Below are 27,045 nucleotides of genomic sequence, written 5' to 3' on the forward strand. Positions count from 1 at the left end.
TGTGGTGTTGTTTTTGTATCGTGGGGTAGGGTGCAAGGTGAGTATTCAGTACAGGGGATATTGGTAATTTGTTTTATTTTATTTTAATGGGGGAGGTGAGGTTTTAATGAAATAAGAATGTGTCATTAAAGAAAGACAAGTCTCTCTCTCTCTCTCTCTCTCTTTCTCAATTCAATTCAATTCAATTTAAGGGCTTTATTGGCATGGGAAACGTGTGTTAACATTGCCAAAGCAAGTGAAGTAGATAGTAAACAAAAGTGAAATAAACAATAAATATTAACAGTAAACATTACACTCAGAAGTTTCAAAAGAATCTCTCTCTCTCTCTCTCTCTCTCTCTCTCTCTCTCTCTCTCTCTCTCTCTCTCTCTCTCTCTCTCTCTCTCTCTCTCTCTCTCTCTCTCTCTCTCTCATAAACACCTCCTGTGCCCCCGTAACTATGTGCCACCTCTCTGCCCTGTCTTCTCCAAGCTATGTGTGCACTCCTCAATGGGATCATTTCTTTCTGTATGAGTGGGGAGGGTCGCTGTATGCCACGTAGCACACTGGGGGGCCCAGAGAAAGCTCTCACTGTGAGCCTGTTACCATTTCAACATGCAGAGCGGTTCAGTATAAACAAACACACCCACACCAACTTACGCACATACACACACTCAGACAAACACACACACACACACACACTTATTGACACTTACAGACACAACACATAATAGTGAGCGGAAAAGCATGCCATTCATTCAGGCCTCTACAATAGGCCGTCATCCGCACTTTTATATAAAAAGCTATCTAGAACCTGAAAGGGTCCTTCGGCTGTTCCCATAGGAGAACCCTTTCAAGAACCCTTTTTGGTTCCAGGTAGAACCCTTTTGGTTCCAGGGTAGAACCCTTTTGTGTTCCACGTGCTTCAATCTATAGCTAGAGGACTCCTGGAGTGAAAAGTATAATGTTTGTCTTAATCTGTTGTTGTCTAGTACTGTCTTGTTGCTAGCTAGGGCCGTCTATTTTCGCACTTTACTTTAAGGGTTCTACCTGGAACCAAAAATAGTTATTCATAGTGTTCTCCTATGGGGACAGCCAAAGAACCCTTTTGGAACCTTTTTTTCTAAGAGTTCATGGCACTTGCTGCTTTTTAAGAGGCCAATTTCCCCCAATCAGTCACACAATAGAGCAGTGATTGGGAGCCCTGTTGGAGCACTCTGCATCTCCAGTCACTCCTCTGTGTGAAAGCTGAGGACTGGGCCCTTTAAGGCACTGCCAGTAAGAGATCTAACACAGACATCTTTGAAGTGAGCCCAGGCAAGACTATTTTCACTCCTGAGTGCCGCCTGCAACACAATTAAATGGCACAATGTCCACAATTAAGTGGACAATCCTCCCAACTGAGATGTCCTCTTACAGAAGTCCACCCTTTATCGCTGGAGTCACAGGTTAGAGCCAAGTTGGTCTATAGCCTAATTAAAGTTAAGCTGTAGGAGACATGGGTGATGTTCAGTGGATACCAAACGGGAGAAACACACAGTACACATGGCTAGAGGTTTATGCTGTTTTTGGCAAGTTATCAGGCAGTGTGGTGGTCACCCTCTGTTATTTTACACTTATCTTTTTCCTCTTTTATGATGAAAATAAAATAAATGACCACAGGCTTGGGTTGATAAACTAAACACAGTGGGAGTGAAGCAGGAAATGTTCTGGTGCTTTTAGTGTTTCCTGCCCCCTGTACATACACTAAACACAGATGCACACAACACGTACACACACATACACACGTGACCCGCCTGGCCTCTTATCAGCTGTACCAGTTTGGGATGTAGATACATTACAGGTGTTTTTTAATGAATCTCCATTCAACCCAGATTCAGATTTAACTTGTTGGGCACTGTGTCAGTAGTGTGTGTGTGTAATCCAGACCTTAAAGGGAGTTATTCCCTACTGATATAGTTTAAAACCCTCTTAAATAAGCATAAGGGTATATAGAACAGGGTAAAAGTATTTATAGTTTTATTTATATTTTTTTACAGAATGTGTGTGTGCTTTTTTCTCCCACCTTACAGGGCCCTCCAGGACCACCAGGGAAGTCAGGCACACCAGGGAAGAGGGGTCCTCAGGTGAGCCTCTGTTTCATCTCCCTGTCCCCAGTGTTGTTTGTTTGCTTGTCTGTCTCCTCCTCTCTGTTAGCCAAGCTCAATCACCTCTCTCCTCATACATCACCTCTACCCCTCTACCCCTGTTCACCTCTCCCCCCTCCATCCCCAGGCCTGCTAACCTAACATAGAAATACCAGATCTCAACTCTGCTCTGAAATAGAGTTCTGTGGGGGTAGTGATGGAACTTGTCATACAAGCAAATAAGATCTGTTGACTAATCAAATCAAATCAATATTCCGTAGCTTACTGTGTGCATTAGTGTCTTGTGTCTGTGTAGCTCGGCTGAGGGCTGTTTAACGTGGTCTGTTATGACGGTTGCTGCCACTGCTGCAGAGGTACAAACAAACACACGCTAATCACCCCCCAGGGAGATAAAGGGGCTCTGCTACTCAGACACATTACACAAGAGAGAAAGAGGGGGAGAGAGAGAGAGACTCTCTGTCTCTGTGCACCCCAGCCACGCAGACAGATCCAGTCACAGACCATTTTCTGTAATTACAATGATAGACTAGCTAACCCCTCCCGTTCCACCTTCCCCCCTGCTCACCACCGCAGCCTTCATATGCATTGCAGTCAGATTGACCCTATTAAATGTAGGGCTGAGCGCGCTGACCTCGAACCCCCAGGCTTAAACAGGAAAACTCACATAAAGAGACCATCTGACAGGATGCCTAACAAAACCTCTAAACACAGAGGAATCTGAATGTGGGAGAGAGAGAGAGAGAGAGAGAGAGAGAGAGAGAGAGAGAGAGAGAGAGAGAGAGAGAGAGAGAGAGAGAGAGAGAGAGAGAGAGAGAGAGAGAGAGAGAGAGAGAGAGAGAGAGAGAGAGAGAGAGAGAGAGAGAGAGAGAGAGAGAGAGAGAGAGAGAGAGAGAGAGACTAGTTGATCTTGTGGTAATACCAACATATTTTACTATTTTGGATAAGTTACAATTATGTATAATGCCAATCTACCAAGGAGCCACATCAGAGACCTTCTGTTATCATATAAAGGATTTACTCTGCTCTCGCTCATGTGAAAAACATGAAAGAGTGAGATGGGGGTGCAGAAAGAGAGAAGGGGTGGGGGTATAAAAACAGAGAGATGAATAAAGACCGACAAAGAGAGAGAGAGAGATTGAAATAGATACAGAGACCGGGATAAATAGTAGTTGACCCTGTGGTAATACCAACATATTTAACTGTTTGGAAAACAAGTCAATGATGTATAATGCCAATCTACCAATGGGCCACACCAGAGACCTTAACAAACACAATCACTTAATTGGGGCATCCAGAACTAGCTATATATATAGGTCACACTCACCTCAGCCACTGTGAAGACAGCTGCTTGTCTCTCCTCCTCTGATTCATTTTGCATCTCTTGCAAATCCCATAAATGACAATGTGTAAAATGCATATAATAAAAACGTAATAAATATCTTTATCACATCAACTTTGCACAGCACTATAACAACTGTGTCATATCAACAGATGAGTACTCACATTTTGTGGCACAGTGAAGTGGCACAGTGTTTCTTTCTTTACTACAGCCGAGGTCTGTCAAGGTTCTGATAATTCTCCTACAGAAAAAAATACATTTGGCAGATTAGGATTGTGAGCATGTCCGTCCCAGAGAAAGCCACAATCGGCAATCTGTTCAGTGTTCTGGGCTAACTGGGTGACAGTAGCTAGCTAAGATGATCTATTTGCTAGCTAAATCTTCAAGTCAGCTTGCCAGCTAATTAACTTGACTTAAACTAATGTAACCTCTAAATTATAAGATAATGTATAACTTCTTAACGGTAGCTAGCTAGCTAAGTTAGGTTGTTATCAAACATTAACACTCACCGTAGTTTCCATCTTGTCCAAGTATTTTTGTAAACTCCATCTCTGTCATTCTTCTGTGTTAGTGGAATACTTTATTTTCAGCATAGTTAGTCTAATTCGTAATGACAATCACTCCCTTAGCTTTAGATAGCTACCTAGCTTCACAGTTTTTGCATATATTTTGCACGAGTCCCTTTATTTAGCAATGTAAGTGTGACGTAGGGACGTAGCTAGAATTTTGCAGTCAACAAGTCACCCCGACAAGCAGAAAGTACATAGCTAGCTAGGTCGAAAATTTTGAATTTCTAAAGTCAGTCAAACTGTCACCACGACGAGAAGCTGAAAGTACAAGGAGAGGATGATAGGTAAGTTAACAATACAAATGTATTCCCTGTAGCTCAGTTGGTAGAACATGGCGCTTGCAACGAGTGGCGCAGTGGTCTAAGGCACTGCATCGCAGTGCTAGCTGTGCCACTAGAGATCCTGGTTCGAATCCAGGCTCTGTCGTAGCCGGCCGCGACCGGGAGACCCATGGGGCGGCGCACAATTGGCCCAGCGTCGTCCAGGGTAGGGGAGGGAATGGCCGGCAGGGATGTAGCTCAGTTGGTAGAGCATGGCGTTTGCAACGCCAGGGTTGTGGGTTCGATTCCCAAGGGGGGGCCAGTATTAAAAATAATGTATGCACTCACTAACTGTAAGTCGCTCTGGATAAGAGCGTCTGCTAAATGACTAAAATGTAATGTAAAATGTTGTGGGTTCATTTCCCACAGGGGGCCAGTATGAAAATGTATGCACTCACTAACTGTAAGTCGCTCTGGATAAGAGCGTCTGCTAAATGACTAAAATGTAAAATGTATTCACATGAAATTCACATGAAATGGAAAGATAACACAAGAAGACTGGTCCAGCAATATTGCACGTGTGCTTGGTCGAGCTGTCTCTTTGAATTACTGGCACACGGCTCGGACACCCATGCATACCCTACAAGAAATGCCAACAGAGGTCTCTTCACAGTCCCCAAGTCAAGAACAGACTATGGGAGGTGCACAGTACTACATAGAGCCATGACTACATTGAACTCTATTCCACATTACATTTACACTTATCCAGAGCGACTTACAGTTAGTGAGTGCATACATTTTCATACTGGCCCCCCGTGGGAAACGAACCCACAACCCTGGCGTTGCAAGCGCCATGCTCTACCAACTGAGCTACACGGGGCCCAATTCCACATCAAGTAACTCATGCCAGCAGTAAAATTTGATTTAAAAAACAGAGAAAAGTACACCTTATGGAACAGCGGGGACTGTGAAGCAACACAAACATAGACACATGCATACAAACAGAGGATAACATACGCACTTTACACACATACACATGGATTTTGTGTTATAGATATGTGGTTGTTGACTAGATGCCTGAGGGCACCCACTTAATATGTTGTGAAATCTGTTATGAATGTATTGTAATGTTTTTAAAGTGACCCCAGGAAGAATGGGGATCCATAATAAATACAAAATACAAATACTCCAAGCAGTTCATTCACTGTTTAGTGAATGATATGTCCCAAATACAATGCTTTTAGTTTTTGAAATATTTAGGACTAACTTATTCCTTCCCACCCATTCTGAAACTAACTGCAGCTCTTTGTTAAGTGTTTCAGTCATTTCAGTTTGCTGTAGTAGCTGACCTGTATAGTGTTGTAAGTCGCTCTGGATAAGAGCGTCTGCTAAATGACGTAAATGTAAATGTAAATGTGTTGAGTCATCCGCATACATAGACACACTGGCTTTACTTAAAGCCAGTGGCATGTCGTTAGTAAAGATTGAAAAATGTAAGGGGCCTAGACAGCTTCCCTGGGGAATTCCTGATTCTACCTGGATTATATTGGAGAGACTTTCATTAAAGAACACCCTTTGTGTTCTGTTAGACTGGTAACTCTTTATCCACAATATAGCAGGGGGAGTAAAGCCATAACACATACATTTTTCCAGCAGCAAACTATGATCGATAATGTCAAAAGCCGCACTGAAGTCTAACAAAACAGCCCCCATAATCTTTTTATCATCAATTTCTCTCAGCCAATCATCAGTCATTTGTGTAAGTGCTGGGCTTGTTGAATGTCCTTCCCTATAAGCGTGCTGAAAGTCTGTTGTCAATTTGTTTACTGTAAAATAGCATTGGATCTGGTCAAACACTATTTTTTCCAAAACTTTACTAAGGGTTGGTAACAGGCTGATTGGTTGGCTATTTGAGCCAGTAAAGGGTGCTTTATTATTCTTAGGTAGCGGAATGACTTTTGCTTCCCTCCAGGCCTGAGGCCAAACACATTCTAGTAGGCTTAAATTGAATATATGGCAAATAGGAGTGGCAATATCGTCCACTATTATTCTCAGTCATTTTCCATCCAAGTTGTCAGACCTCGGTGGCTTGTCATTGCTGATAGACAACAATAATTTTTTCACCTCTTCCACATTCACTTTACGGAATTCAAAATTACAATTATTGTCTTTCATATACTTGGATGTGTAGTGTCAGCGTTTGTTGCTGGCATTTCATTTCTAAATCTGCTAATCTTGTCAATGAAAAAATCATTGAAGTAGTTGGCAATAACAGTCGGTGTTGTAATGAATGAGCCATCTGATTCAATGAATTATGGAGCTGAGTTTGCCTTTTTTCCCAAAATGTAATTGAAGGTGCTCCAAAGCCTTTTACTATCATTCTTTATGTCATTTATCTTTGTTTCATAGTCTAGTTTCTTCTTCTTTTTATTCAGTTTAGTCCCATGATTTCTCAATTTGCAGTACGTTTGCCAATCGATTGGGCTGCCAGACTTATTTGCCATAGCTTTTGCCTTATCCCTCTCAACCATGCAATTGTTCAATTCCTCATCAATCCAAGGGGATTTAACAGTTTTACATGGGTGCATGCTTATTAGTAACTGGAATAAGCAATTTCATAAATGTGTCAAGTGCAGCGTCTGGTTGCTCCAATTACACACCACAGAACAGCAAATATTCTTTACATCATCAACATACGAATCACTACAAAACTTATTGTATGACTTCTTATACACTACATTCGGCCCAGCCTTTGGAACTTTGGTTTTCCTAGATATGGCTATGGTGATCACTACATCCGATGGATCTGGATACTGCTTTCAAGCACATTTCTGCAGCATTAGTAAAGATGTGATCAATACATTTTGATAATAACTACCCTGGTAGGTTGACTGATAACCTGAACCAGGTTGAAGACACTAGTTACAGTTTGAAGCTTTTTCTTGAGTGGGCAGCATTTCACACATATTATCCAGATACTGACTGTTAGCACTTGGTGGTCTATAGCAGCTTCCCACAAGAATGGGCTTTAGGTGAGGCAGATGAAGCTGTAGCCATATTACGTCAACAGTATTTAACATGAGATCCTCTCTAATCTTTACAGGAATGTGGTTCTGAATATAAACAGCAACACCTCCACCACTGGCATTTCTGTCAATGTTATAACCTTTTATTGCTACCACTGTATAATCAAAGGTATTTACAGAATTATACATTTACATTTTAGTCATTTAGCAGACGCTCTTATCAAGAGCGACTTACAGGAGCAATTAGGGTTAAGTGCCTTGCTCAAGGAAACATCGACAGATTTTTCACCTAGTTGGCTCGGGGATTAGAACCAGCAACCTTTCGATTACTGGCACAACGCTCTTAACCACTAAGCTACCTGCCGCCCCAGAGGAATGTCATCTGTTACTAGCAAGTTATTAATTTCATGAACCTTGTTTCTTATGCTACATATGTTAACGTGGGCTATTTTGAGCACTTTTCCGGGATGCTTACTTGTTTTCATTGCTTTACTGGGAAGCTTAGCAGAAGTAGATATTATCATGTTAGTTATGTTAGTGCAGGGTGAGCTTCACACAGTGAACTTCCTGCTAGGGCACACCGCCTCAGCTCTAACAGCATACAGTGAGGGCCACCAAGTACTAAGTCATGTTTTGCAGAGGGGTCAAATACTTATTTCCCTCATTAAAATGCTAATCAATTTATAACATTTTTGACGTGCGTTTTTCTGGATTTTATTGTTGTTATTCTGTCTCTCACTGTTCAAATAAACCTACAATTAAAGTATAGACTGATCATTTCTTTGTCAGTGGGCAAACGTACAAAATAGGCAGGGGATCAAATACTTTTTTCCCTCACTGTAAATCTGGTTCATAGACATGATTACTGCATACATTCGTTGTAGGATCAACAGAGGCATTCAGGGCAGTTAGAGGGACATACATTTGGTTACTTACATGGTGTCTACCAATGCTTCTGATATAATGTACATTTGCTAAAGCATTATGTTGACTCAGCGACACAATGTCAGAGGAAAACCACCTTTTTTTTCAAAGACTCTAGTCACCCAAGAGAGACTGTTCTCTCTGCTACCGCACCGCAAATGTTAACGGAGCGCCAAGTCTAGGACCAAAAGGCTCCTTAACAGCTTATTCCTCCAAGCCATAAGACTGCTGAACAATTAATCAAATGGCCACCCGAACTATTTACATTGACCCTCCTCCCCCTCCATTTGTTTTTACACTGCTGCTACCCGCTGTCTATTATCTGTGTATAGTCACTTTACCCCTACCTACATGTACAAATTACCTTGACTAACCTGTACCCCCTTTATAGAACCTCATTATTGTTATTTTATTGTGTTACTTTTTATTATTTTTTACTTTAGTTTATTTGGTAAATATTTTCTTAACTCTTTCTTGAACTGCATTGTTGGTTAAGGGCTTGTAAGTAAGCATTTCACAGTAAGGTTTACACCTGTTGTATTCGGCGCATGTCACATATAAAGTTTTATTAATATTATTTATTTATTTAATTTCATTAACTGAGCTGTGATGATCAATTTGAAGAAAGAAGTTCAACAGCAGGTTGAAACTGAATGTAAAACATGGTCATTGTGTATTTGCATTTGTATTTATTATGGATCCCCATTAGCTGCTGCCTTGGCAGCAACTTCTCTTCCTGGGGTCCAGCTACAGTGGGGAAAAAAAGTATTTAGTCAGCCACCAATTGTGCAAGTTCTCCCACTTAAAAAGATGAGAGAGGCCTGTAATTTTCATCATAGGTACACGTCAACTATGACAGACAAATTGAGATTTTTTTTCTCCAGAAAATCACATTGTAGGATTTTTTATGAATTTATTTGCAAATTATGGTGGAAAATAAGTATTTGGTCACCTACAAACAAGCAAGATTTCTGGCTCTCACAGACCTGTAACAACTTCTTTAAGAGGCTCCTCTGTCCTCCACTCGTTACCTGTATTAATGGCACCTGTTTGAACTTGTTATCAGTATAAAAGACACCTGTCCACAACCTCAAACAGTCACACTCCAAACTCCACTATGGCCAAGACCAAAGAGCTGTCAAAGGACACCAGAAACAAAATTGTAGACCTGCACCAGGCTGGGAAGACTGAATCTGCAATAGGTAAGCAGCTTGGTTTGAAGAAATCAACTGTGGGAGCAATTATTAGGAAATGGAAGACATACAAGACCACTGATAATCTCCCTCGATCTGGGGCTCCACGCAAGATCTCACCCCGTGGGGTCAAAATGATCACAAGAACGGTAAGCAAAAATCCCAGAACCACACAGGGGGACCTAGTGAATGACCTGCAGAGAGCTGGGACCAAAGTAACAAAGCCTACCATAAGTAACACACTACACCGCCAGGGACTCGAATCCTGCAGTGCCAGACGTGTCCCCCTGCTTAAGCCAGTACATGTCCAGGCCCGTCTGAAGTTTGCTAGAGTGCATTTGGATGATCCAGAAGAGGATTGGGAGAATGTCATATGGTCAGATGAAACCAAAATACAAATCTTTGGTAAAAACTCAACTCGTCGTGTTTGGAGGACAAAGAATGCTGAGTTGCATCCAAAGAACACCATACCTACTGTGAAGCATGGGGGTGGAAACATCATGCTTTGGGGCTGTTTTTCTGCAAAGGGACCAGGACGACTGATCCGTGTAAAGGAAAGAATGAATGGGGCCATGTATCGTGAGATTTTGAGTGAAAACCTCCTTCCATCAGCAAGGGCATTGAAGATTAAACGTGGCTGGGTCTTTCAGCATGACAATGATCCCAAACACACCGCCCGGGCAATGAAGGAGTGGCTTCGTAAGAAGCATTTCAAGGTCCTGGAGTGGCCTAGCCAATCTCCAGATCTCAACCCCATAGAAAGTCTTTGGAGGGAGTTGAAAGTCTGTGTTGCCCAGCGACAGCCCCAAAACATCACTGCTCTAGAGGAGGTCTGCATGGAGGAATGGGCCAAAATACCAGCAACAGTGTGTGAAAACCTTGTGAAGACTTACAGAAAACGTTTGACCTGTGTCATTGCCAACAAAGGGTATATAACAAAGTATTGAGAAACTTTTGTTATTGACCAAATACTTATTTTCCACCATAATTAGCAAATAAATTCATTAATGATCCTACAATGTGATTTTCTGATTTTTTTTTTCTCATTTTGTCTGTCATAGTTGACGTGTACCTATGATGAAAATTACTGGCCTCTCTCATCTTTTTAAGTGGGAGAACTTGCACAATTGGTGGCTGACTAAATACTTTTTTTCCCCACTGTAAATTAAGGCAGTTCATACAATTTAAAAAACATTACAATACATTCACAGATTTCACAACACACTGTGTAACCTCATGCCCCTACTCCACCACTACCACATATCTACAGTACAAACATCCATGTGTACGTGTGTGTATAGTGCGTATGTTATCGTGTGTGTGTATGCATATGTCTGTGCCTGTGTGTGTGTGTTGCTTCACAGTTGCCGCTGTTCCATAATGTGTTTTGTATCTGTTTTTAAAATCTGACTTTACTGCTTGCATGAGTTACTTGATGTGGAATAGAGTTCAATGTAGTCATGGCTCTATGTAGTATTGTGCCTACCATAGTCTGTTCTGGAATTGGGGACTGTGAAGAGACGTCTGGGGGCATGTCTTGTAGGGTATGCATGGGTGTCTGAGCTGTATGCAGTAGTTTAAACAGACAGCTCGGTGCATTCAACATGTAAATACTTCTCACAAATACAAGTAGTGAAGAATTCAATCTCTCCTCTACTTTGAGCCAGGAGAGATTGACATGCTTAATGTTAGCTCTTAAGGTCCAGTCATTCTGCCCTGTTCTGGGCCAATTGTAATTTTTCTAAGTCCCTCTTTGTGGCACCTGACCACATGACTGGTCCAGGTGCAACAACACTAGGGCCTGTAGGATCTGCTTTGTTAATAGCAATGTTAAGAAAAAAGAGCAGCACTTTACTATGGACAGAACTCTCCCCATTTTAGCTACTGTTGCATCAATATGTTTTGACCATGACAGTTTACAATCCAGGTTTACTCAAAGCGGTTTAATCACCTCAACTTGCTCAATTTCCACATTATTCATTACAAGATTTAGTTATATTTAGGCTTTAGTCAATGATATGTCCCACATACAATGCTTTTAGTTTTTAAAATATTTAGGACTAATGTATTTCTTGCCACCCATTCTGAAACTGACTGCAGCTCTTTGTTAATTGTTGCAGTGATTTAACTTGCTGTGGTAGCTGACGTGTATAGTTTTGAGTCATCAGCATACATAGACACACAAGCTTTACTCAGAGCCAGCGGCAGGTCATTAGTAAAGATTTTTAGAAGTAAGTGTTCTAGACAGCTGCCCTAGGGAATGCCGGACTCTACTTGGATTATGTTGGAGAGGCTTCCATTAAAGAACACCCCCTGTGTTCTGTTAGACGCTCGATCCAGAATATAGCAGGGAATGTAAAGCCATAACACATACATTTTTCCAGCAGCAGATTATGATCAATCATGTCAAAAGCTTCACTGAAGTCTAACAAAACAGTACATGTTGAATGCCCTTCCCTATATGTGTGCAGAAAATCTGTAGTTATTTTTTTTTTCCTGTGAAATAGCATTGTCCCTGACCAACAGTTTACTAAGGGATGGGAACAGGCTGATTGGTTGGCTGTTTGAGCCAGTAAAGGGTGCTTTCCTGTTCTTGGGTATCATAATTACTTTTGCTTCCCTCCAGGCCTGAGGGCACACACTTTCCTGTAGGCTTAGATTGAAGAGATGGCAAATAGGAGTGGCAATATCGTACGCTACCATCCTCAGTAATTTTCCATCCATGTTGTCAGACCCAGGTGGCTTGTCATTGTTGATAGACAACAATCATTTTTTCAGCTCTTCCACACTCACTTTATGGAATTCTAAATAACAATGTTTGTCTTTCATACTTTGGCCAGTTATGCATGGATGTGTAGGTTCAAAATTTGTTGTTGGCATGTCATGCCTAAGTTTGCCAGTCTTGCCAATGAAAACATAATGATATATCAGTGGGTTTTGTGATGTATGAGCCATCTGATTCAATGAATGATGGAGCCGAGTTCACCTTTTTGCCAAAAATTTCATTTAAGGTTCTCCAAAGCTTTTTACTATCATTCTTTATATAATTTATATTTGCTTCATAGTACAGATTCTTCCTATTTTTGTTTAGTCACATTATTTCTCAATTTCTCAATTTACAGTACGTTTGTCTACAATGAAATAAGGTGACAGGGAGATTGTCTGTCTGCAGACAATGTCCAGACCAGGACACTGGAACCTTTAGGGCTCAGGTCATAGTAGAGGGCAGAGCCATACTGCCAGACTGTCTCTATATAGCCTTGTTGTGACTGTGTATGTATTACCTCTAGACAGCCAAAAACTGTTATTGCCACTCTCAAAGTGCTTATACAGAAACCCAGCCTAATACCCCAAACAGCAAGCAATGCAGATGTAGAATCACGGTGGCTATGAAAAACTCCCTAGAAAGGCAGGAACCTAGGAAGAAACCTAGAGAGGAACCAGGCTCTGAAGGGTGGCCAATCCTCTTTTGGCTGTGTGGGTGGAGATTATAAGGGTACATGGCCATTAAGGCCAGATCGTTCTTCAAGATGTTCATAGATAACCAGCAGGGTCAAATAATAATCACAGTCATTGTAGAGGGTGCAACAGGTCAGCATCTCAGGAGTAAATATCAGTTGGCTTTTCATAGCCGAGCATTCAGAGGTAGAGAGGGGCAGAGAGAGATGTAGGGAGGGAGAGCGCGAGAGAGAGTGAGAGAGAGAGACAGAGAGGGAGAGAGAGGGTCAAAAACAGCAGGTAGCACGTCCGGTGAATAGGTCAGGGTTCCATAGCCGCAGGCTGAACAGTTGAAGCTGGAGCAGCAGCACGACAAGCTAGCACGTCTGGTGAAGAGGTCAGGGTTCCATAGCCACAGGTGGACTGGGGACTGGGACAGCTAGGAGTCATCAGGTCAGGTAGTCCTGAGGCATGCTCCTAGGGCTCAGGTCCTCCGGGAGGGGAGAGAGAGAGAGAGAAAGGGGAATTAGAGGGAGCATACTTAAATTCACACAGGACACCAGATAAGACAGGATAATTACACCAAATAGGACAGACTGACCCTAGCCCCCCGGCACATAGACTATTGCAGCATAGATACTGGAGGCTGAGATGGGGGGGTCGGGGAACACTGTGGCCCTGTCTGACGATACCCCTGGACAGGGCCAACCAGGCAGAATATAACCCCACCCACTTGAGGGATATCACCAGACCATCAACTTACTACCCTGAGACAAGGCTGAGTATAGACAACGAAGATCTCCTCCACCGCACAAGCCTGAGGCAAAACTGGACAGGAAGATCACATCAGTGACACAAGTAGAGTATAGCGAAAAAACCCTCGCCCGACATGACGCACCCCTCCTAGGGACGGCATAGGAGAGCACTAGTAAGCTAGTGACTCAGCCCCCGTGATAGGGTCCCCTTAGGCTTTCCTCATTCACCAAATACAACTCGACAACACTGCCTAATTTAGCCCAATGAATGTCTGGCTGTAAGACATATCAGATGAAGAAATGTTAATGCAATATATCAATGAGCAAATTCCTTTACAGGCTTGGGCCCAGGTAACAGTCAACTTCTGGTAAGTGCAATTTGCATATGTTCAAACTCTGTACAAGTGCAATGTCCTCCTGACAATTGCATACTCCGGTTTAGCGCGCACAGTAGGTACATTACCAAACCATTACATTTGTCAGGTGTCAATTGTACTATATATATACAGTACCAGTCAAAAGTTTGGACACACCTACTCATTCAAGGGTTTTTCTTTATTTTTACTATTTTTTACATTGTAGAATAATAGTGAAGAGATCAAAACTATGAAATAACACATATGGAATCATGTAGTAACCAAAAAGGTGTTAAACAAATCAAAATATATTTTATATTTGAGATTCTTCAAATAGCCACCCTTTGCCTTGATGACAGCTTTGCACACTCTTGGCATTCTCTCAACTATCTTCACCTGGAATGCTTTTCCAACAGTCTTGAAGGAGTTCCCACATATGCTGAGCACTTGTTGGCTGCTTTTCCTTCACTCTGCCATCCGACTCATCCCAAACAATCTCAATTGGGTTGAGGTCAGGGGATTGTGGACGCCAGGTCATCTGATGCAGTACTCCATCACTCTCCTTCTTGGTAAAATAACCTTTTCACAGCCCGGAGGTGTGTTGGGTCATTGTCCTGTTGAAAAACGAATTATAGTCCCACTAAGCCCAAACCAGATGTGATGGCGTATCGCTGCAGAATGCTGTGGTAGTCATGCTGGTTAAGTGTTCCTTGAATTCTAAATAAATCACAGACAGTGTCACCAGCAAAGCACCCCCACACCATAACACCTCCTCCTCCATGCTTTACAGTGGGAACTACACATGCGGAGATCATCCGTTCACCCACACCGCGTCTCACAAAGCCACGGTGGTTGGAACCAAAAATCTCCAATTTGGACTCCAGACCAAAGGACACCTTTCCACCGGTCTAATGTCCATTGCTCGTGTTTCTTGGCCCAAGCAGGTATCTTCTTATTATTGGTGTCCTTTAGTAGTGGTTTCTTTGCAGCAATTCGACCATGAAGGACTGATTCACACAGTCCCCACTGAACAGTTGATGTTGAGATGTGTCTGTGACTTGAACTCTGTGAAGCATTTATTTGGGCTGCAATTTCTGAGGCTGTCGTCATGAGAGCCAGTTTCATCATAGCGCTTGATGGTTTTTGAGACTGCACTTGAAGAAACGTCTAAAGTTCTTGAAATGTTCCGTATTGACTGACCTTCATGTCTTAAAGTAATGATGGACTGTCATTTCTCTTTGTTTGTTTGAGCTTTTCTTGCCATAATATGGACTTGGTATTTTACCAAATAGGGCTATCTTCTGTATACCCCCCCTACCTTGTCACAACAACTGATTGGCTCAAATGCATTAAGAAGGAAAGAAATTCCACAAATTAACTTTTAATAAGGCACACCTGTTAAATGAAATGCATTCCAGGTGACTACCTCAGGAAGCTAGTTGAGAGAATACCAATTGTGTGCAAAGCTGTCATCAAGTCAAAGGGTGGCTATTTGAAGAATCTCAAATATAAAATATATTTTGATTTGTTTAACACTTCCTTGGTTACTACATGAATCCATATGTGTTATTTCATAGTTTTGATGTCTTCACTTTTATTCTACAATGTAGAAAATAGTACAAATAAAGAAAAACCCTTGAATGAGTAGGTTTTCCAAACTTTTGTCTGGTAGTGTACATGTAGGATAGGCTTGAAATTGGAGAGGGTACCAAGTAGGCATTTAGATATTTTGCATGTTTTTCACTGAGCTCAGAGTTGAGGGTGTTTTGGGAACAGAATGGTGTAAGATCTAGTTGTAAATGTTTTAAAGTTCTCTGTAATCCCAATTTAAGATGTGTATGGACAACTCTCATGTGGAACATTACTGTAATATTCTCCAATATTTTAAAACTACATGCTCCTTCTCCAAGTCTGGCATCTATGCAGTCCCCCATAGGGTTAATGTGTTTCATGGCAGAAGAGCATCCAGTTGGCAGGACTGGTGAAATCAGAGCCGCAGTCTTTTAACGTATTTATTGATTCGTGCTGAACCCTGGTAAGACCAGTTAAAGTAAGCCAGGCAAAGCAAATGAGCGTTTTATGTTTTTGATGCTACAATTATGCTACTTATGTATGTTGTGTTGGTGTAGTTATATCTATGGTTTCTATGGTAATTCAAGTTTCAAGTTTTAATGTCACGTGCACAAGTATAGTGAAATGCCTTTCTTGCATGCTCTAAAAACAACATTGCAGAAATCAATATCAATGTAGTACTAACAATAACTCAAGGTTGAACAAAAACAATAGTGCAATATTGCATACAGAGTTTTTAAGGAGACATACAAAACAGGTCTGCTGAAACTTTTGAGGCCTACTTGGATATACCTGGGCACCCTACTCTGCACTGGGGCCTGAACTGGGGCATTATCTGAGCAGACACCTGCCTACTGCTGCTTTCATCCTTCCACTTGACATTGTGCCTTCCACTTGACATTGGATGTTTTTGGACTACTGCCTAACTTGAACTCCACTTGGATTTGCTCTTTTTGAATATCCTGTGTCCCGGTGTAGAGCTTGCCACCCTCCTGGCTTTTCATCGACCTGTACGGGAAACTACATCCGCTCCAAGGTGCTTCTCTCCTGGCTATCATACTGGTAACACGGCCTCCATTGTGTTGCTGATGGGCCCCAGCATTCAATCGCATTGAGTAAGTCACCGCTCTCTCCTTGCTGTTGTTATGCTGGCGAGTTTTTGCCTTGGTTGTGTTTATTGTGGGTCCTAGTGCTGGCTGGTTTCTAGCCTGTGGTGGGGTTCTGGCTTGCTGCCTGTGACTGTGGTGATCCTACAAACTGTGTGATTCAATCTAACTGACTATCACACTGTGTGGATTGATTGACTTTTAGCTGATTCCTCGACAACCTATTTTATTTGCGTGGATTTTAACAGAGTTGTTCCAAAATGGCGTCTACCACTTTCTGCCTGATGGGGAAACTGACTTTTTCCAGATTGGCAGCAACCACCTTCAGAGACTACGGTGAACGTTTCATCCCATGTAGGAGCTGCACCTACTTTTCACAGTTCCGGCCAAATTTCCAATGTGGAAACTGTCAGCCTATTGAGGAATATATGTCTGAGCTGGATGTCCAGAGTAAGCAAATTGAGACATTGCAGCGTATTCTGGATAGGTCCCACTCTAAGACCTTTTCCTTTGCTACTCCTCAGCCTGGTCATTGTGCCACTGCCTCGCCACCATGTTGCCACTCTCTGACTGATTGGCCAGAGCTGCCCTGCAGAGATCCCTCCCTAGTAAAGTCACCTCTCCCCTCCTATCTCACCTATCCTCCCCATCATACCCCAACCTCCCATCCCATCCCGGCCCCCCCTCCCCACCCTCCTCGGAGAATAGAGGAGCAAGGACGCTTTATGACGAGCTGGCAGATGCTGCACTTAACACATTTATGAAATTGCTTATAACAGTTACTAATAAGCATGCACCCATTAAGAAAAGTACTATGAAAACTGTTAAATCACCTTGGATTGATGAGGAATTGAAAAATTGTATGGTTGAGAGGGATAAGGCAAAAGTTATGGCAAATAAGTCTGGCAGCCCAATCGATTGGCAAACGTACTGCAAATTAAGAAATCATGTGACTAAACTAAATACAAATAAAAATAAACTATACTATGAAACAAAAATAAATGATATAAAAAATGATAGTAAAAAGCTTTGGAGCACTTTAAATGACATTTTGGGAAAAAAGGCAAACTTGGCTATATCATTCGTTGAATCAGAAGGCTCATTCATCACAAAACCCACTGAAATTGCCAACTACTTTAATGACTTTTTCATTGGCTAGATAAGCAAGAGTGTGCAAACCTGTCATCAAGGCAAAGGGTGGCTATTTGAAGAATCTCAAATATAATATATATTTTGATATGTTTAACACTTTTTTGGTTACTACATGATTCCATATGTGTTATTTCATAGTTTTGATGTCTTCACTATTATTCTACAATGTAAAACATTTTAAAAATAAAGAAAAACCCTTGAATGAGTAGGTGTGTCCAAACTTTTGACAGGTGGTAAATATATATTTGTAATATTAATTAGCAAATATTTCTAAAAACCTGTTTTCGCTTTGTTCTTATGGGTATTGTGTGTAGATTGATGAGGACATTTTTTGAATCCATTTTAGAATAAGGCTGTAACATAACAAAATGTGAAAAAAGGAAAGGGGTCTGAATACTTTCCGAATGCACTTTATATATAGAGGTAAGGTGACTAGGCATCAGGATATATGATGAACAGAGTAGCAGCAGCGTATATGATGATTGTATGTGAGTGTGTGTGCATGTGTGTACAGTCAGTATAAATGTGTGTGCATGTTATGTTTGTGTGAGCAAATTAAGTGTGTGTGTGTGTGTGTGTGTGTGTGTGTGTGTGTGTGTGTGTGTGTGTGTGTGTGTGTGTGTGTGTGTGTGTGTGTGTGTGTGTGTGTGTGTTGGAGTGTCAGTGTGCGTGAGTGTGTAGAGTCCTGTGAGTGTGCATAGAGAGAGTGCAAAAATGTTATTAAATACAAGGGTCAACTTCAGTCCTATGTAGCCATTTTGTTAGTTATTTAGCAGTCTTATGGCTTGGGGATAGAAGCTGCTCGGCAGCCTGTTGGGGATACCGCTTGCTGTGCAGAAGCAGAGAGAACAGTCTATGACTTGGTTGGCTGGAGTCTAACAATTTTCCAGGCCTTCCTTTCACACCACCTGATATAGAGGTACTGGACTGCAGGGAGCTTGGCCCCAGTGATGTAATGGGCTGTCCACGCCACCCTCTGTAGTGCAATGCAATCGAGGATGGTGCTGTTGCTGTCCTCCCCCCATTTCCTGTAGTCCACAATCAGTTCCTTGGTCTTACTGACGTTGAGGGTGAGGTTGTTTTCCAGACACCACACTGCCAGGTCACTGACCTCCTCCCTGTAGGCTGTATCATTATCGCCGGCGATCTCGCCTACCACCATTGAGTTGTCAGCAAACTTGATAATGGTGATGGAATTGTGCATGGCAACGCAGTCGTGGGTGATGAGGGAGTACATGAGGGGACTAAGCACACACCCCTGTGGGGCCACTGTGTTGAGGGTCAGCGTGGCGTAGGTGATGTTGCCTACCCTCACCACCTAGGGGTGGCCCGTCAGGAAGTCCAGGATCCAGTTGCAGAGGGAGGTGTTCAGTCCCAGGGTCCTAAGCTTGGTGAGGGGCTTGGAGGGGACAATGGTGTTGAACGCTGAGCTGTAGTCAATGAACAGCATTGTCTTATAGGTATTCCTCTTATCTAGGTGCAATTGAGATGGCGTCGTCTATGGATCTGTTGGGGCGGTATTCGAATTGGAGTGGGTCTAGGGTTTCCGGCATGATGGTGTTGATATGAGCCATGACCAGCCTGGATGGGATGTTGCAGTGACCGTATAGGGGGGATAGGGATGTTGCAGTGACCGCTACATCGGCAGTCATGAGTCATGACCGCAGTAAAATTCCATTTGACCGTTGAGTCACGGTAATCTCCTCTTATGCACTCTGGACATGCTTTGGTAGTACCCAACTTGCTAACGACCATCAGGTCCTAATTGCCTGGTACTCTGGGCTCTATTGTCCCTCTAACCACTCTGACATCAATGCAAATGCAATCTTAAATCACATCAAACTTTTATCATCAAAACAGTATCCTGCTTTTAAAACTCACTCCACTGTGAGTTTTAAGAAACAGCAGGTTGAAACTGAGTGTAAGACATGGTAATTGTGGATGTTGTTTCAAAGCCTAACACAATAAAATGGACAGCGCTTTCTAAGGTGATGATTAATTCAAAACACCCATACACATACAGTATTAGCGCTTATGTATATGCATAAGCTTATGAGCCCAAGCCTGAAAAACAACCTGAATACAAATTATGATTGTGCCTTATACAAACATAGCCTATACTCCAAAATTAAACAAATTTGAGTAATCACCTTTGAGTGTGGACTGTATTATTATGTATACTGGATGGACTTATTACCTTATGCTACACGCCAACATTTATATCCATGAGTCTGGGAATGAACGTCTAGCCCTAGGCGATGCTGTTGGTTCATTGATTGTGCAGGGCGGCTTACAGGTAGCCTACAATTATAGTGTGTTTGTATTTGATTTTGAATAGCCTAGTAATAGGGATTTTTATTTATTTTCATAATTAATTGGGTGGCACATTACCTTTAGCTATACAGAACATCTCACCACCATCTCCTCCTCTCTTTCCTTTATTATTTTCTCAAGCGTGCAGAGGGGCTCTAGACAGTTTAATGAAATATGTTTTGTTGCGAAAACATGTTACTATCAATGTTCCCTAACAGATTTCATTTGGTTTCCAAAATTAAGCACTGGGTAGCTGCAGGAACAGGGTTGGAGAGCCCATGGCATACAGAGTTTGGGTGGTGATAACCTGTTGCGCATGCTCCTCAAACAGTAGTTGATGCATGGAGTGAAATAAGTGTTCTTATATTTATTTCTCAGCTGCTCATATTAAGCACAGCTCCGCTATAAAACCGAAGTAGCCTACCAGGCATCATTGAAACGGACCAGCGGGAAAGCAAGCGGCCTCCATTCGCTATTCGAGTGAAACAGATCAGGGTGTGACAGTACACAGATCAGGCACCACCTGGCGTCCTACCTGGGCGCATACCTGGTTGACCGGGGTGCCGGCATTGAAACTCAGTGATGAGGCCTGGGTCAAGGATGTCCCTAGCAGGGACCCAGCACCTCTCCTCTGGGCCATAACTCTCCCAGTCAACCAGGTACTGGAATCCCCTGCCCCGAGGTTGAACCTTCAGGAGACGCCTCACCGTGTACGCCTTGTTGGCCGTCGATGAGACGGGGAAGAGGGGTGGGTCTGGAAGCAGGAGACAAAGGGCTGTGAGACATGGGTTTTTATCCTAGACACATGAAAAGTGGGATGTATACGGAGGGTACGAGGCAACAGAAGACGAACAGCAAAGTGGCTAATGATCTTGGAGATGGGGAAAGGGCAAATATATATGTGGGACTCCACCCGGAGGGGCAGATCTCCGGTGGACAGCCATTCCTTCTGCCCGAGACGATCCCAGGGAGCCGGGGTCCGGTGGCGGTCCGCTTGTCATCAATACCTGGAGGTGGTCTTAAGAATAGCCGACTGTGCTCTCTTCCAGGTACGACGACAGCGGCAGACAAACATCTGGGCTGAGGGTATGCTGACCTCTTCCTCTTGCTCCAGGAAGAGAAGGGGCTGATAACCCAGGGAACACTCAAAGGGTGAAAGACCCTTGGCAGAGCAGGGAAGGGTGTTGCGGGCGTATTCGACCTCCACTAGTTGCTGGCTCCAGGTGGTGGGGTTGGCGGAGACCAGGCAGCTCAGAGTCGTCTCCAGGTCTTGGTTGGCTTGCTCCGACTGGCCATTGGACTGAGGGTGGAAACCGGAGGACAGGCTGGCCGATGACCCAATAAGTGTACAGAACACCTTCCAGAACCGGGAGGAGAACTGAGGACCCCAGTCAGAGTCCATTTCCACTGTGAGTCCATGGATCCAGAAGACGTGCTGCACCATGAGCTGGGCTGTCTCTTTGGCAGAGGGTAGCTTGGGGAGAGGAATGAAGTGGGCTGCTTTGGAAAACCGGTCAACAACTGTCAGGATGGCGGTGTTGCCATCAGACGAGGGAGACCCGTGACAAAGTCCAGGGATATGTGAGACCAGGGATGGTGAGGAACAGGCAGCGGTTGGAGGAGACCAGCTGGAGCTTGCCGAGGAGTCTTTTAACTGCTCACAGATCGTGTAGGTGGCGACGAATGCGGAGACGTCAGGAACCATGGTAGGCCACCAAAAGCGTTGTCGCACAAAGGCCAGGGTCCGACGGGAGCCCGGGTGGCAGGCAAGCCTGGAGGAGTGGGCCCACTCCAGGACCGCAGAGTGGACAGTGTCAGGAACATCCGGTTATCTGGACGCTGCGCCTCCCGGACCTGCTTCCCTATTCCCCAACTGAGTGCCGTCGCCAAGCACGAGGTGGGAAGGATGGTCTCGGATTCCGGGGGTGTAGCCGCGGAGCTATTGCGGCGTGACAGCGTAACTGGCTTGACATTCTTGGATCCCGGTTGATATGAGAGGGAGAAGTTGAATCAGGTGAAAAACAGGGCCGACCTAGCTTGCCTGGAATTGAGATGCTTTGCGGTGCGGAGATATTCCAAGTTCTTGTGGTCTGTCCACACAATGAACGGATGTTCTGCCCAATCCAGCCAGTGCCTCCACTCCTCCAACGCCATCTTCACCACGAGAAGCTCACGATTCCCCACATCGTAATTCCTCTCTGTGGTGTTGAGGCGATGGGAGAAGGCGGCACAGGGATGTAACTTGAGGTCCAGGGCCGAACGCTGGGACAGGACCGGCCCCACTCCGACATGCGAAGTATCAGCCTCCAACACGAACTGGCGGGACGGGTCAGGATGAACCAAGATGGGAGCAGTGGTGAAATGGTGTTTGAGGTCCAGGAACGCCCGGTCAGCAGCTGGGGACAATGTGAACGGAAGCTTGGGAGAGATGAGTGCAGACAGGGGGGAAGCCAGGGTGCTGTAACCCCGGATAAAGCGGTGATAAAAGTTGGCAAATCCCAGGAAACATTGCAGCTGCACTCTGGACTTAGGCTGGGGCCAATCCACCACCGCTCTCACCTTCCCGGGATCCATCTGTACACTCCCTGCAACGATGATGTAGCCCAGGAAGGGGATGGTGGATCGATGGAATAAGCTTTGGAGGAGTGGGAGAAAATGAGGATGTCGTCGAGGTAGATGAAGACGAACCGGTTCAACATCATTGACCAGGGCCTGGAACACAGCTGGAGCATTGGTAAGGCCAAATGGCATGACCAGATGCTCGTAGTGACCGCTGGCCATGTTGAAGGCAGTCTTCCACTCGTCTCCCTCCTGTATCTGCACCAGGTGGTAGGCATTCCGTAGATCCAGCTTGGAGAACACGTTGGCCCCCTGGAGCGGCTCGAAGGCAGAGGAGATGAGTTGTAGCGGGTAGCAGTTCTTCACCGTGATGTCATTGAGGCCCCGGTAGTTGATGCACCAGCGCAGGGTTTTGTACTTCTTCTTCACAAAGAAGAACCCTGCACTGGCGGGGGAGGCAGAAGGAAGGATGAACCCGGCAGCTAGGGAGTCCTCAATGTAGGTCTCCATAGCCATGGTCTCCAGACCCAACAGCGAGTACAGTCGTCCCCGGGGCGGAGTGGTGCCTGGGAGAAGGTTGATTCCGCAGTCGTAGGGTCGGTGCGGTGGAAGCAAAGTGGCCTGTGCCTTACTGAACACCTCCTGGAGGTCCTGGTACTCCGTGGGAATGGTGGGGAGGTCCGAGGTAACTTCTGAGCCCCCAGGAAGACGTCCCAGGGCAGGCTCCTTAGGAGGAGATGGAATTTCGGAGCTGGTCCGAGTCTGCTGGGTCAGTCATCAATCAAATTGTATTTATAAAGCCCTTTTTACATCAGCAGATGTCACAAAGTGCTATACAGAAACCCAGCCTAAAACCCCAAACAGCAAGCAATGCAGATGTAGAAGCACGGTGGCTAGGAAAAACTCCCTAGAAAGGCAGAAACCTAGGAAGAAACCTAGAGAGGAACCAGGCTCTGAGGGGTGGCCAGTCCCCTTCTGGCTGTGCCGGGTGGAGACTATAACAGTACATGGCCATTAAGGCCAGATTTTTTTCCAAGATGTTCAAATGTTTATAGATGACCAGTAGGGTCAAATAATAATCACAGTGATTGTAGAGGTAGCAACAGGTCAGTACATCAGGAGTAAATGTCACTTGGTTTTTCATAGCCGCGCATTTAGAGGCTGAAATGGCAGGTGCGGTAGAGAGAGAGAGTTGAAAACAGCAGGTCTGGGACAAGATAACACGTCCGGTGAACAGGTCAGGTTCCATAGCCACAGGCAGAAGAGTGGAAACTGGAGTAGCAGCACGACCAGGTGGACTGGGGACAGCAAGGTGTCATCAGTTCAGGTAGTCCTGAGGCATGGTCCTAGGGCTCAGGTCCTCCGGGATGGGAGGGAGAGAGAGAGATAATTAGAGGGAGCATACTTAAATTCACACAGGAAACCGGATAAGACAGGAGGATAAAACCAGATATAACAGACTGACAAGTTTATTACAAAAACAGGGGGCAGTTAAACGACAGGTCAAGGGCAGGCAGAGGTCAGTAATCCAGATCAGAGTCCAAAAGGTACAGAACAGCAGGCAGTCTCAGGGTCAGGTTAGGCAGAATGGTCAAAACCAGGAAAACTAGAAAACAGGAACTTGAGAAAGACAGGATCAAGGGGGAAAACGCTGGAAGACTTGATGAAAAAAAACTAACTGGCAACAGTCAAACAGAGAAAACAGGTATAAATACACTGGGGATAAAGGGGAAGATGGGCAACACCTGGAGGGGGGTGGAGACAATCACAAAGACAGGTGAAACAGATCAGTGTGTGACGGGATCCCCATTAGCTGCTGACAAAGTAGCAGCTACTCTTCCTGGGGTCTGGCAAAATTAAGGCAGTTATACAACTTAAAAAACATTACAATACATTAATTACAGAATTCACAACACAGGCCCATACTCCACTACCACATATCTACAACACAAAATCCATGTGTACGTGTGTGTATAGTGCGTACATTATTGTGTGTGTATGCATGTGTCTGTGCCTATGTTTGTGTTGCTTCACAGTCCCCGCTGATCCATAAGGCGTATTTTTATCTGTTTTTTAAAATTTGATTCTACTGTTTACATCAGTTACCTGATGTGGAATAGAGTTCAATGTAGTCATGGCTCTATGTAGTACTGTGCACCTCCCATAGTCTGTTCTGGATTTGTGGACTGTGAAGAGATCTCTGGTGGCATGTCTTGTGGGGTATGCATGGGTGTCTGACCTGTGTGCTAGACGTTTAAACAGACAGCTCGGTGCTTTCAGCATGTCAATACCTCTTACAAATACAAGTAGTAGTGATATATTTTAATGGCGCCGGAGGGGATGGCTGCCGTTTTACGGGCTCCTAACCAACTGTGCTATTTTGTTCGTTTTTCGCGTTGTTTGCAACTTCTTTGTTTACTTATTGTGTACGTAATGTTGCTTCTACCATCTCTTATGACTGAAAATAACTTCTGGACATCAGAGCAGTGGTTACTCACCTCGACTGGACAATTTTTACTTTAACGAGTCTGATGCGAAGGATATAGTGCTTTCTCGGGAACGGGCCCAAATCCTAAATGACTACCGAACCATAGCACTCACGTCTGTAGCCATGAAGTGCTTTGAAAGGCTAGTCATGGCTCACTTCAACACCGTTATCCCATAAATCCTAGACCCACTCCAATTTGCATACCGCCCCAACAGATCCACAGATGATGCTATCTCTATTGCGCTCCACACTGCCCTTCCACACCTGGACAAAAGGAACACCTATGTGAGAATGCTATTCATTGACTACAGCTCAGCGTTCAACACCATAGTGCCCTCATAGCTCATCACTAAGCTAAGGACCCTGGGACTAAACACCTCTCTCTGCAACTGGATCCTGGACTTCCTGATGGGCCGCTCCCAGGTGGTAAGGGTAGGTAACAACACATCCCCCACACTGATCCTTAACATGGGGGCCCCTCAGGGGTGCGTGCTCAGTCCCCTCTTGTACTCCCTGTTCACTCATGACTACATGGCCAGGCACGACTCCAACACCATCATTAAGTTTGCCGATGACACAACAGTGGTAGGCCTGATCACCGACAACGACGAGACAGCCTATAGGGAGGAGGTCAGGGACCTGGCCGTGTGGTGCCAGGACAACAACCTCTCCCTCAATGTGATCAAGACAAAGGAGATGATTGTGGACTACAATTCTATTCGACGGGGCTGTAGTGGAGAAGGTTGAGAGCTTCTAGTTCCTTGGTGTCCACATCACCAACAAACTATCATGGTCCAAACACACCAAGACAGTTGTGAAGAGGGCACGACAAAACCTATTCCCCCTCAGGAGACTGAAAAGATTTGGCATGAGTCCTCAGATTCTCAAAAAGCTCTACAGCTGCACCATCGAGAGCATCCTGACTGGTTGCATCACTGCCTGGTATGGCAACTACTCGGCCTCCGACCACAAGGCACTATAGAAGGTAGTGCCCACGGTCCAGTACATCACTGGGGCCAAGCTGTTTCTTGCCTTACTGAACACAAGTTGGGCATCATTCACAAGTGATAATATATAATTCACATGTGATAGGCTAATATTGTCATCCATCAGACTATTCTTGATTTAATCTTGTCTTTACGTATACTACATAATATATGTAGAAGGTAGTGCCCACGGCCCAGTCCGTCACTGGGGCCAAGCTTCCTGCCATTCAGGACCTCTATACCAGGCGGTGTCAAAGGAAGGCCCTAAAACTTGTCAAAGACTCCATCCACCCTAGTCATAGACTGTTCTCTCTGCTACCGCACAGCAAGTGGTACCGGAGCATGAAGTCTAGGTCCAAAAGGCCTCTTAACAGCTTCTACCCTCAAGCCATAAGACTCCTGAACAGCTAATCATGGCTACCCGGACTATTTGCACTGTCATGAAGCCTTAGAGTTCTTGGGAACAGGAATGATGGTGGTCAGCATAAGACGTGGGGATTACAGACTGGGACAAGGAGATGTTGAAAATGACAGTGAATATGCCTGCCAGCTGTTCTGCGCATGCTCTGAGTATGCACCCTGGAATACTGTCTGGCCCTGTGGCCTTGCGAATGATTAAAGACCTTTCTCACGTCAGCCTCGTTGAGCGAGATCACCCAGTCCTCTGGGTTGGTGGGGGACCTCACGCATGGCACGGTGTTGTTATTGTCAAAGCATGCATAAAATGCATTGAGTTCGTCTGGTAAAGAAGGCATCCTTGGGCAGATCACGGTTCTTCCTTTGTAATCAGCAATGAACTGTGGCCCCTGCCACATGCGAGGGGCGGTGGAGCCTGTGTAATATGATTCCACCTTATTCCTACATTGTCCTTTTGCTCGTTTGCG

General features: G+C 44.4%; 1 protein-coding gene across 1 annotated transcript in view; it reads left to right on the forward strand.

Annotated features, from left to right (window-relative positions):
* col27a1a (collagen, type XXVII, alpha 1a) overlaps positions 1 to 27,045 on the forward strand; it is a gene marked incomplete at both ends in the record, with an annotated part of 366,083 nt that overhangs the window by 51,197 nt on the left and 287,841 nt on the right. Inside the window, one exon of the mRNA XM_084160593.1 lies at positions 2,051 to 2,104. Within this exon, the coding sequence (XP_084016719.1) occupies positions 2,051 to 2,104 (54 nt within the window). The remainder of the gene's footprint in view (positions 1 to 2,050; positions 2,105 to 27,045) is intronic.

Source organism: Coregonus lavaretus (assembly GCF_964263955.1).
Source record: "Coregonus lavaretus genome assembly, chromosome: 4".
NCBI classification, from domain to species: Eukaryota; Metazoa; Chordata; class Actinopteri; order Salmoniformes; family Salmonidae; genus Coregonus; species Coregonus lavaretus.